Genomic DNA, 12618 nt, shown 5'->3' with positions numbered 1-12618 from the left:
TACTACCTTCCCTAACCCATTTCACCAAACAGTCCCACCCTATAGAGCACAGAGCAATTTCTAATTGAAGGCTACTTCCATTTTCACAGGTCAGAAGATAAAAGCCTTTGAGGCTATGTGATCCTTTTACTTGCTTTATTAAAGGAGCCACAGCTTCTGCTACACCGCGCTGGATTTCCTTATAGTTAATCCAAGCCCAGCAACTTATACGACTTAGTTTTCACTGACTTTCAAATTTTGAACAAATGAGAAATTAACAGAACCTATCCTTCGCAAATTGCTTCTCCATCTTCTGAGGTGAATCTTGCTTAAGGCAAGCCTAAAGGTTGGAAGTTAAAAGCTATTTCTCTTCACTAATGATGGCACTAATGCATTTGCCATTTACATACCCCTTTCACTTGTGTCTAGTGTTACGCTACCACTCAATTCTTTTCTTAATAACACTCTTTTCTTTTGTTACCCTCATTCTTCTCCTCTTTCTTTCCAATCTGTATTCCATTTTCCCCTTCTTGCCGATGGCAGAATCAACACAACCGCATAGCATAAAATAACACCTGCTTCCACCTGATACCTGAAGTTGAAAACTCTATTAGTTGTGGAAGCCATTAGCGGCTAATGGAAGACTTGTGTACCACGGTGCTCTGGTAGAGGAAGGTGCCGCAGCATTTGCCATATCGATTGTGATGGACTTAAAGAAGGGGGAGCTTGAAATTTACAAAGAGGCTGTGGGCTTCGACATAATGAGATATACGGCCATGTGGTGAATAGTAATGCGGCAGTTTGAAATGATTAGGTCGAGAGGGGAAGACAGACAAGGAGAAACAACAAATAAAGGAAGTGTAAGGGGTGGGGGAAGCTGTAGATAGGAGGTGAGAAAGAAGAAGAAGGCAGGAGGGGAGAGAAAAAAAGAACAAACAAAAGAAGATGAGAAACTGGCAGTGACACAAATTACAGAGTGAGACAGCACTAAACAAGGGAAAGGACTACTTTAATTAGGAGGATAGGTTTTATAGGAAGACAAGTGACACGGGGTCATCAGATGAGACAGGGGAATAACGCCGCTGTAAGAGCAGAAGGAGAACCTGGAGACTCAGCAAAAGACTCCCAGAGGAAAGTAAAAAGGTCTAATTTTCTGGGTTTAAGAGGACCTCGTGGCCTCTGTTTTTATTGGTATACTGGTTTGGTTAAATTCTAATGACTCCGTCTCTCTTTAGAATTTGCTCTAATTGTCTTTTATGGGTGTTTTAATAGAACTGTTGTCGTCCTCGGGCTGTTTAGGTTCACCACATGTTCTTAACCCTACTTGCTTGCTGTTGTTTTGCCCTTTTGTTAATAATAGTAATACGGTTCTCTGTGCCGTAGCTGGTAACGCAGCTGCTTTTATGTATTTTGGGGATTTCTTGCTGCCACCTGCTCTTTCAGCCTTTTGAACATTTTGTCTTGTATCTTAATAATAATAATAAAATTCTGTATTTTAAAAGTGTGATCTTTTTCATTTGTTTTTGTACTTTACTAAGCCAAGATATAATAGCAGCCAAGTCCTATTTTAATATCAAATCCTGGTTTTATAAAAAAGTTCAACAGTTTGGCAAATGCACCTATGTGTTTCCTTTTAGCACAAAAAGCTGGGAGAGGATTAGCCAACAAAAGTAACACACAGCATTGGGCATAACCAGCTATGAGTTAATTGATGTCTGGACCTCTGTAGGATGGTAAAAATTGGCACCTTCAACTTGTACTTTATTTGCATAGCACATTTAAAACAACTATGGCTAAACACAGTGCTTTACAGGTTCAGCTAGTGAAAACGATGATGAGGGACAATAGAAATAAAATGGTGTAAAAATACAATAAAACCAAAAGCACTAAATTCTCTAAAAGCCAAGGAAAACAGGCGAGCTTTGGGTAACAACATGAAGGTCCCTAAATTATGATCAAATCTTGTGTTCAGGGGTAGCGGGTCCACAGTGTAGGGCCTACAAGTATTATAAGAACAGTAGAGGACCTTAGTGCCGTAGCAGGAGTCTGGATACTTAAAAGCTCAGATAAATAAAAAAGCTCAGAGTCTTTGAAAAGACTCTGAAAAGGCCCTACTGTGCCTCTGACTGGGTTGCGTTTAGAGGTGTTAGGTCGAAGTGTGACTCATGAAGAATGGTTTCTGCTGTTGTGTAGTAACTTTTTTCCCAAATGTTTTTTTTAACATTTCAAATGAAGGGATAATTCCATATTTCCACATACCAGAGAAGGAAAGCTGTTTTTTTTTGTTGTTTTTTTTAAGTTTTCAAAATTTGACTGTTTTGTAATGCTTTGACCTAGTTTATTTAGAAGTTTAGCCTATTGGTCAGTGGAGCAAACGTTTTACCCCTAAAATGTGATAGATTAAGTGAAAAAAAGCCTCACTATTTTCTAAACCCTGGTTATGACCCTGCACGTAATGAAATCACTACTTGGTGCACTATATTTACCATCTGCCATTCTAATTCTGAGTGTTTAAATGATTCACCGTGCTGTGGATCAAAAAAAGGTAGCATCTTTTACCCAATTTAACCTGCATGTTCTTAGATATGAAAAAACACTAACGTGACACAGCGTAGCAGATCAGTGATTGTAATTACAGAACTAGATATTATGTCAGGAGTCACTGGTGGTGGTCTGTCAACATAATAATCAAAATGGAGCTAAAAGGTGCTGACAAGTTCATTTTTTCTTTACTCTTTCCCACAGCTTTCCATCTTCATACTTTACACAGCTACTTTACAGAAGTAGCTTCCCATCATCAGTTAGTTATTAAAGTGTTATCAGTTTTGCATCTTTTAATTATCAATTAAAAGATTCATTTAAAAGATTTACAATTCCTTTATACCCTCTCCAATGTAATAAAAGGCCTAAAACTGATGTGTCACTATGACAAGTCCAAGTAAACAGATATATAAAAATAAATAAATAAATTAAGCCATTAAATGCACCATGACATTATTAAATAAACATATAAACAAATTAATTTATAAAGAATTCAATTCTCAATTCTGTTTTCATTTGCTTATGTGTATTATTTCCCCGTTATTAATTTGAATTTTTTTGTGCATTTCTGCTTCATTACCAAACGACGAGGGGGCTTTCAGCCTGATTAGATAGTGACTCAGAAATTAGCAATCATCTCACCACAGGATGCCGTCTCTCTAAAGGATAAAAAACTGATACCACAGAACACCTCCAATGACAGACGGTCTTATTTAGAATGCTCAAAAAAATGTAAAAAGAAGAAAATAAAAATAAAAACGTGACCAAAAAAGTATAAATATACTTAATATGAAGACTGGTGCTTTTAATGGCAGTTTCTTAATGTATATTTTTCTTTTGGCCACCCAAGTACTGCTTTTGCCATCACTGAAAATTAAATATAATAACAAAATCTAAAATTAAAAAGTTAACTAAAAATGAAAAATTAAATTTTAAATAAGAAGGACAATATAAATATAAAATATAAATATAAAAATGTTGCTAATCGCGGATACAAGCGGCGGAAATGAGCTTCCTCCGAAGGGTGGCTGGCCTCTCCCTTAGAGATAGGGTGAGAAGTTCGGCCATCTGGGAGGGGCTCAGAGTAGAGCCGCTGCTGCTCCACATCGAAAGGAGCCAGCTGAGGTAGTTTGGGCATCTGGTAAGGATGCCCCCTGGGCGCCTCCTGGGTGAGGTGTTCCAGGCATGTCCCACCGGGAGGAGGCCCCGGGGCAGACCCAGGACACGCTGGAGAGATTATATCTCTCGGCTGGCCTGGGAACGCCTTGGTGTTCCCCCGGACGAGCTGGAGGAGGTGGCTGGGGAGAGGGAGGTCTGGGCCTCTTTGCTTAGGCTGCTGCCCCCGCGACCCGGCCCCGGATAAAGCGGATGAAGGTGGATGGATGGATGTATGTTGCTAATATCAGTTTTTCAAGCAAAAATTTACAACATACAAAAGACCAAAATTATCATTTATAATGAAATTAAAGAAACATTTTGTAAATATCTTTGATACTTTTAATAGTTTATTTATTGATTTATTTTGGCACTTTGGTCCTCCATACAGTCTATCCCACATCTGTTAAGGTTTTCAGAGGAATTTTGTTTTGGTTTTTTTTTCCCTTGCTGGTTCCGTCTACACATATCAGACACAGTCAAAGTAACATAATTGGACCAGACGAAGGCTTAGCACAAGCTTAGACAACAACAAAAGATTCCCATGTTACCTGTCAGATAGACTACACTGTTGTTAATGAGCATCATAAGGTACGGGATTTAACAGAAACTTTAATGAGTTTTAGCAGGATCTGATGGTGGTCTCCCAGTCCCACATCACAAATGTATCCTGAGACGCCTTACCTGTCCATCATCCCAACACAATCTTGGAGTCTTGGCCCGACACACCTGCAGGGCAGAGAAACCAGAGAGATCATCCATTAAATCGGGGACAGGTTATGAGTAAACCTCATGTTGCTTTTCTTCCACGTCAATCAGCTGTCACTGGCCGGGACCTGTGAAATATTGAATCCCGAGCACGGCTGACCGCTTGTCAATATGACACGAAGAGGTGTGTGAGCTGGAAGGCTTGTTTGTTCTCATTTGGTTCGCATGCTATTTCAATGGATTTCTGGGCTGAGACAAAAAACCCAACAAACATCCCAACATACATCATTTAGTTCAAACCAAAGTGCTGTTTCAAACCTATGGGGAAATCAATGGGGAAGAGACAAATATCAATCTTAAAAGAAAACTTTCAATAGTTATAAAAGATTAATAACGGCAATTAAAAAAAGGGCACAATAAGGCCATTTCTGACTCCACTGAGCATTTCCCCATTTTAGCCCCAAAAACAGTAATGAGGTTGAGAAATGTTGGGTATGAACTTGTGGTCTAAAGTTTTAGAGAGTGGAGGTCAAGATTCACATATTCTGGTATGACAGGATTTACTGTCGGGCCTTCTAGTGGTATTAACAGCCACCCTCATTCCTCATGCAGCTTTATAAAGTGGCATTTACCTTAAATATGGTAGCTGCAGGGATATTTCTTAAAAGAAACTAAAGCCTTTTATGGTATACAGTTTTATTGCAGTGGTGTTATACTGTTTGCATGTCTGCTTGATAAACGGCTGAGCATAATGACAGCTTGTCAGTGAGGAAAAAGGAGCCGCCCAAGTGATGAATACACAGATAATAATCACCTAAATATGCAAATCTCCTCAGCTCTTTGGGGTTTTTCCGCTCTCTATATTTACGAAAATTTACATTTACAAAAGCAGCTTTCAAAACCCACCGCACGCTACCTGCCCAGAGACACGTGGCAGATGGACAAGACTTGCTACTCCCTAAAAAACAAAGTAAAGCATTAGAACTGATAAAACTGATAGATAGCAGCATGTGATACCTTCAAGGATTGGTGGAGAGAGAAAAACAGGGGTAAAAGAGCAATGTGGCCAGAAGTACACAAAATTTGAATGTGAGAAATGACACCTGTTGGCTGGATTAATCAGCCCCAAAGGTGACTGTATATGTATGTGCAACAAGCTTTTTGGAGTTAACCATTTTATTGGGTAAGCTATCTGTATTTCGGCCTGTATGGGTCAACCCATGGTGGAGCCTTTTGAACGCATTGACCTCATTATACATTTCCTTGAAGATTCTTCCTGCCTTAGGAAAACCTGATGCCTACACTACAAAGTAAAGTATTTGAGGGCTTAGTTCAGGGTTAATGCTGCGTTTTTATTGTTACAAAAATGTACTTAATGTACTTAAAATGTTCTTAGATGATCTTGTGGACTACAGTGGATAGATAGTCAGGGTATCTATGGTTTTAAGATAGTCTAAAGCAGGGGTGTCCAACTCCAGGCCTCAAGGGCCAGTGTCCTGTAGGTTTTAGATGTTGCCTTGATCCAACACAGCTGATTCAAATGGCTTGAAGTCCTCCAGATGCCTGGTAATGAACTAATCATTTGATTCAGGTGTGTTGACCCAGGGTGAAATCTAAAACCTGCAAGACACCGGCCCTTGAGGCCTGGAGTTGGACACCCTGGTCCACAGCTTCTCTATGACAACCATCAATAAGTACTGCATATCTCATCTAGTCTCAGTGTAGCCTCAATGTAACATGGCAGCTACATCTTGTACCTTAAACGTTCTGAGCTTGTATACAATTTGCAATACAATACATGTTTCCATCACATTTATTAAATTATCAATCAAATCATTGTTAATTGGCCCTGCCGTGAAATGTTTGATGACTGAAAGGAAGAATGCTTTAGTTTTTGTTGTGAGATATCACTCTTTATCTTTCGAAGAATCACATTTATCTTTTTCTCCAAGAACAAGAAATACAAGTTTATCTTTGTTTCTTCCTATCGGAACAATCAAAGCAGGATGGTGGTGAAAGCACAGCGATCAGTAAGAAGTGTTGTTAACACTAGGTAAGCAGGAAGTGATTAGAGTAGACTCTTAGCTGCTCATTAATTCCAGATCCTTGAGTGGAGGACTTTTGAACAACAAGAAAGACACAGGAGAACAGGTTTTGAATGATTCGGTGTGTGTGCACGAGAAGGCTGTGTGAGCACACACGACACAATAAATTGCTTAGCAAATTAGGAGAGCAGGCTAACTTTGGAATTAAATCGGTGACAACTGTGGCTCCTCAAAAGTCACTTGGTTGTCAGTTAAATGGTGTACCAAATAGCTAATTAGCAAGCAATCAGTGTCTGTATCCAGTGTTGTGTTGTGTGTGTGTGTTTTCAATCAGTTTTCTTTCTGCATTAGCAGAGAACAAAGGACTTTTCTGACAACAGACACAACAAGCCAGGGATTATTTTTTGTCAGGAAAGTCGTCTAATGAGTGACCTGCCATGTGAACGTGTCCTTAAACAAGGTACCGATTCTATACAAGATGTAAAAATTGTGGTTTTATCCTTAATATTCTTGATCTTCAACTTGTGTATCTGTAAATAATTTGTACCTTCTCCATCCTTTGTCATCCCCTCTACTTTGAAAATTCTCCTTTCCATGTTTCTTTAAAGCTGCACTGATACTATCAACATTTACAGGCTAGCTGCAGTAAAATAATATGACCTCCTGCCATGTTAGAGAAAGAACATTAAGTTCCTTTCTACTGCACACCGTCTTGCCAGCCCTGTTGCTAGGATTCAGAAGTCTAACTTTGTTTGCAGAGACCACCGACAAGCTCCACCTCAGCACCTCACTCATCATCTTCTGTCTGTCTTACCAGTCCCCACTGTTCGGCTTCTTCCATAATAGTCTCCCCACTAGCAGAAAATCTAAAAAGACCTGGGCTCAAGTTCAAAGCCAAAGCTATACTGGCTTCAAAAAACAAGCTTTAGAGGATGAAAACATAAATAGGTAAGAACAGTAAATTTTCCCCACAACCACAACTGCCATTCTTTTGAAGACTTATACTGCTTTGGCCTCAGTATTAAAGTATGTCGGGAGAGACGTGACGGCTAAACTATTATTTATCATTTTGATTGGCAGGCATTTTGTAGAACATTAAGAAACTCACATAAATTCACTGTGTGTTTGAATCTGCCACATTTTATTTAGTTATTTTATAGTTAAAAAAGGAACAGAACACATTTAAAACTAAGTGCACTGGTGATACCTAGCTGCTAATGTACATCTGTTGTCTCAGAGCACACAGACAGTACTCAACTTCAAGACAACAAAAACAGCACATAAATAATATATTATAATATATGATATATAAAAGTTAATCAGTGATAAAATTCAATCAATATGAACAGACAGATAAAAGGCTGCTGGTGGTTGCGCTAAACTTAGCAAAAAAAGTGATGTTATCACATCCTTCAGAGCATTAAGGGCACAGGTTAACCCTTAGGGAAATAATACTTTTGGATTTGTTGTGTAGAATATGATAGGAAAGTTTACACCATTTTCACTTTTTTTTAATGGAAAAAAATAAAGCTAAGGGCTGGCTTAGTTTAATGCTAACTGGCTTAGTTTACTGCTAAGCTAAGACCATTAGCTTAGCAATAAACTAAGCCAAATAGCAAATAAGGCTAAAAAAAAAAAAGAGAAATATTTGGCTCTGAGCAAAATTATATACAACACAAACATCTGCCCAGTTTTTGGAGGTTGATGGTTTAGCTAATGGGGACATTTATAAACCTGTTTCCTGTCTCTATACATGGCTAAGCCAACTAGCTGACACACACCACCAAACCCACCCGGACCGCTCTCCTTCAACGCTTCCATCTCCCACCTGCACAGTAAGACGAAGATTTTCATAGCTTCTACCCTCTCCAGAACTCCTCATTGGCTACCGCTTTAACACTGCTCTCCTCTCTTCCAGTACGTAGCTAATCACCAGCCAGCTGCCATTGCTTTCTTGGACCTGTCCCCTTGCTTTATCCCTCTCCCCTGGCCAAGACCCTCATGCCCCATGTGTCAAGCCTAAAGTCAAGTGCCATCGTAAACATCATTCTTGTGCTAGTTAATAAACCTTTGTTGAAACCTTTCCTCAGCCTCCGCTTTGGGTAATCTGCACGTGGGTTTGATTTTTGGTACTCGGCCTCCGGCCGTTTTGTGACACCAGCGTAATGTACTAATGAGGGTGCTGTCAATCTAACTGTTAGCAAGAGAGCAAATCTGTATATTTTCTCAAAGTTAAACTATTACTTTAGTCCAATTTTAAAACCCACTACTTATCTGCAAAACAAGACAGTACTAATAGCCACTTGAGGCTAACTCCAAAAGTGAAATCGCAGCAAAAAAAATTTCAGGCACAACTTCACCTGCTTCCAAGGTGCATGGAGAGGATAAAAGAATTCACAAAGCAGGAACTCCAGCAACACTTGAGGGAAGATGAACAACTTTAATAATAGTAGACCAACGTGTTTCGGTTTGTGGCCTTCATCAGGGTCAACCAGGATGACCCTGATGAAGGCCACAAGCCGAAACGCGTTGGTCTATTATTAAAGTTGTGAAGAACAAGTGTTGCTGGAGTTCCTGCTTTGTAACTCCAAAAGTGAGCCATGATACACCCCATGTTAAAAATCCCCAACTTTACAGCAGAATTAATCATATTTATAGCTTCGTATAACAAAACAGTTTAGTCTCTAATGTCCTGTTCTGTGACAACTATATGATTATTTTTTAAATATGAAACTCAGCCTTTTAAATTACATTATGTCTTAAAGAAATGCACGAGTAGCTAATTGGATATAAAGTGGCAAATTCAACTCAATTTAAGAATATTTGTGGTGTAGATGATTATGTACCCTCTCTCACTCATAATGCTAGAATTAAGGCTAAAAAAAACTGGGCTCAAAAGACTAAAAGGTTCAGCTAAGTCATTGCCAATTTTTGAAAAAAATCTGTCAACAAATATCAACGAGTGGCTATCTCATTTTCCCAGGGCCAGATTCCTCTGTCCTTACGGCTTGTTTTCTCAGATTATGGGTCAAAATGAAAACATATTTGAAAAACAATAAACTGTCATTTTTGTACAAAGTCTCAATAGATTAACTCAATAACTGATTCAGTACTAATCCCCATTATCATCTCACACCTATTTTGGCAGCTATCCCTGGATGAGTTCTAAATGTGCTTTTTACGGGAAGCACAGACAGTTTCCCCAATTTTTATTCAAATGTAAGCAGAAGATGGCAAATGCTATCTTGCTCACTCCTTAATGAGCTAAATCTGGTCCTTTTTGGATCTTTGGTGCATGCAGCTCTTGTTCTCTCTTCCACCTGCTTCTATACCTAGAGCCAGCCATTTTTCCTCTATGTCTTCTTTATCGTTTACCCACATCACTCTGCCTGTAGGCTTCATATCTCCCCTACTACTGTCTGTCCCTTCATTCATTCATTCAGTTCATCTGCACTGTACCTTAAGGGTCAATACATTCCACCCCTGACTGGAGGGCATCCCCAAATCTAGCAACAGGTCAAAGAATCTAGCAGCTGCAAGATTAAATTATGCTCTCTCTCCCTCTTTCAGTCCCTCTCTCCTTGGGAGAGAGGTGTTCCTTGTCTGTTATACCACCTGAGTGCAATGCAGTATGACTCCATGATGCTTTTAACAGCATAAAAGCACCAAAGCCAGAAGCTGCTCAGGGTAACTATGAAGGCGAGTGGACACTTGAAAGAAACGGATTAACTTTTATACATAGACACATCTTTATGTATCATCCCTCTCTTACCCCTGGGTGCAATTGGCATGGCAGGGATGACACTCGTTGTTGGCCTTGGCGTATTTGAAGATGAAACTGTTGGCTCCCTGCAGCCCGTCGGGGCACTTCTCTACGCAGTTAGGGCCGTCTTTGAAGTGGAGGCATTTTACACACTGGTCTGGGCCCTGTGAGGAGAGCACAACAAGGAGGAGCGAGATGAGAAGATGGGTTACAAAGAGGGTAGTAGATAAGGGGTGAATAAAGAAGGAGGTAAAGATGGCAGTAAGAGGGAATAAAATAGAACAAGAACAAAATAATGGGTGAAGAGCTAAAAGAAACCAGTGGAGAAAAATAAAGTTAAGGAAAAGTTTATGGAAATTCATACAGCGATAATCCCACATGAATCCCAAGCAATGATTTATACTTTGTATTGCAAAAAGTATTTGCTCGTCTGCCTTAACACACACATGAACTTGAGTGACCTCCCATTCTTAACCCTTTAAAGCCGGTGGGAGCGGGCACGCCGGTTGCACTGCAACCACGTAAGCTAGCGCAATAATTTTTTTTGCATATGAAACCAGAGGAGTTGTACTTACATCTTATGCCATCAGCTTGTCCTAAGTCACAGTTTCCTTCCACATATAGCTTTGCAAAAACTGCATAAAAAGCACTTGCAGCAACAAAAACATAATATTCCAGAAACACGCTTTGCCGACCCGATCAGCTGTTTGTAACACTTTCTTCAGCACGAACTATCGCGGAAATGTCGTTTTTTTACCATCAGGGCCTCACGAGCCTATACTGGTGTTTTTAAGTTATGTTTGACTTTATGACTTTGTGTCGTTTCTGGGATGCTTAGGACTCATATTGCACTGCTGGAAATAGTTTATTTTGATGCACATGCTGTTTTTTTTTGCAAATTTGCATTATAATAATTATTTTTGTTTTTCCTACAGTATATAAAAATTGGTGTATTTCAAAAATAAAACTATGAAGACATTTAAAATTTCCTGTGGTGGGAAACTATTTTGTGCAACTTTTTTGTATTTACAGTTTTGAGGGATAAGCCTCTTAAATTTCTCTAACTAGAAATATATGTTAAAAAAACAAAAATGATTTTCAATTTTTTTGTAGTTTATTGCACTTTTTTGCAATGTATGTAATTACTATGCAGTTAATGCAGACATATTATTAAAATGTGGGCTATAATGGTTGTATTGATGTATAGCAACTTGAAATGCTCCCAAAAATGGCTCCACAGCATGTAAAAATATAATATAAGCCTGTAAGGCCTGTCTCATAGGCTCTGCTTTAATTCATCCAAATTCATTTGTCCTTGCTTTGTGCACTGGTCATGTTGGAAGAGGAAGGTACCACCCCCAAACTGTTCCCACAGATGTCTTGGTATGCTGATGCATTAAGAGTTTCTTTCACTGGATCTAAGGTAATCCCCCCTCCACCAAACTTTACAATTGGCACAATGCAGTCAGAACAGTACTGTTCCCCTGGCAACCATCGAACCCAGAGTCTTCCATTTGATTTCCAGACGGAGAATTAAGATTCGTCACTCGAGGAAACATATCTTCACTGCTCTAGAGTCCAGTGGTGGGGTGCTTTACACCACTGCATCCGACCCTTGGTGATGTAAGGCTTGGATGCAGCCGTGCTGCCGTGGAAACCTGCGCCATTAAGCTCTATACGCACCGTTCTTGAGCTAATCTGAAGGCCATGTGAAGTTTGGAGTTGGTGACCTCTGTGCACTATGTGCCTCAGCATCCACTGACCCCACTCTGTGATTTAGTGTGGCTTCTACTTTGTTCTAATCATACTAACAGTTGACGGTTGAATATTTAGTAGTGTGGAAATTTCACATCTGGACTTGTTGCGCAGGTTGCATCCTGTCACATTACCACACTGGAATTCACTGAGCTACTGAGAGTGATGCATTCTTTCACACATTTTTGTAGTAGCAGTCTGCATGCCTGGATGTTTGATTTTATACACCTGTGGCCATGAAAGTGATTGGAACACCTGAATTAAAAGATTTAGATGGGAGAGTGAACACTTTTGGCAGTATTTTTTGGCATATAAGTTGAGGTAAATTGCCTGGAATTTATTCCACTGCATCTCTGATAAAACTGGGAAAATGGTTAGGGAATCAGGTGGTGCCAAAACAAAGTGCACACTGAAAGTGATGGAGGAGACGACAAGAGGTAAGTGAACACGAGCTCAGCTGCAGCAGGAGCATGAATAAGTTAGAATGGGAGCGGAAAACTGACTGTACACTTTGTGTGAATGTCTATGTGCGTGTGCACGAAGGTGCTGACAAATGTGTGAGCTTAAAATTGCGCAGAGGTATGTGTATGTGTGTGTTGTGAAGAACAAGTTGCATTCTGGCGGCTGGGCTTTTCAGCTCCACGCTCTGCTGCTAACGACAGCCACGGCGAC

The 12618-nt window shown here is 39.7% G+C and overlaps 1 protein-coding gene across 3 annotated transcripts in view; it reads right to left on the bottom strand.

The window, feature by feature from the left end:
* LOC102787686 (receptor tyrosine-protein kinase erbB-4-like) overlaps window positions 1–12618 on the bottom strand; it is a 365449-nt gene that overhangs the window by 75515 nt on the left and 277316 nt on the right. For all 3 annotated transcript variants that reach the window (XM_087836449.1, XM_087836451.1, XM_087836450.1), the window contains exons 15-16: window positions 10201–10355; window positions 4360–4404 (exon numbers count right to left, since the gene is read on the bottom strand). In XM_087836449.1, the coding sequence (XP_087692575.1) occupies window positions 4360–4404; window positions 10201–10355 (200 nt within the window). The remainder of the gene's footprint in view (window positions 1–4359; window positions 4405–10200; window positions 10356–12618) is intronic.

The sequence above is a fragment of the Neolamprologus brichardi genome, chromosome 23 (assembly GCF_056152115.1).
Source record: "Neolamprologus brichardi isolate AB-2024 chromosome 23, ASM5615211v1, whole genome shotgun sequence".
Taxonomy (NCBI): domain Eukaryota; kingdom Metazoa; phylum Chordata; class Actinopteri; order Cichliformes; family Cichlidae; genus Neolamprologus; species Neolamprologus brichardi.
The sequence above is the reverse complement of the archived record's forward strand: the minus strand, read 5'-3'. Positions and strand labels throughout refer to the sequence as shown.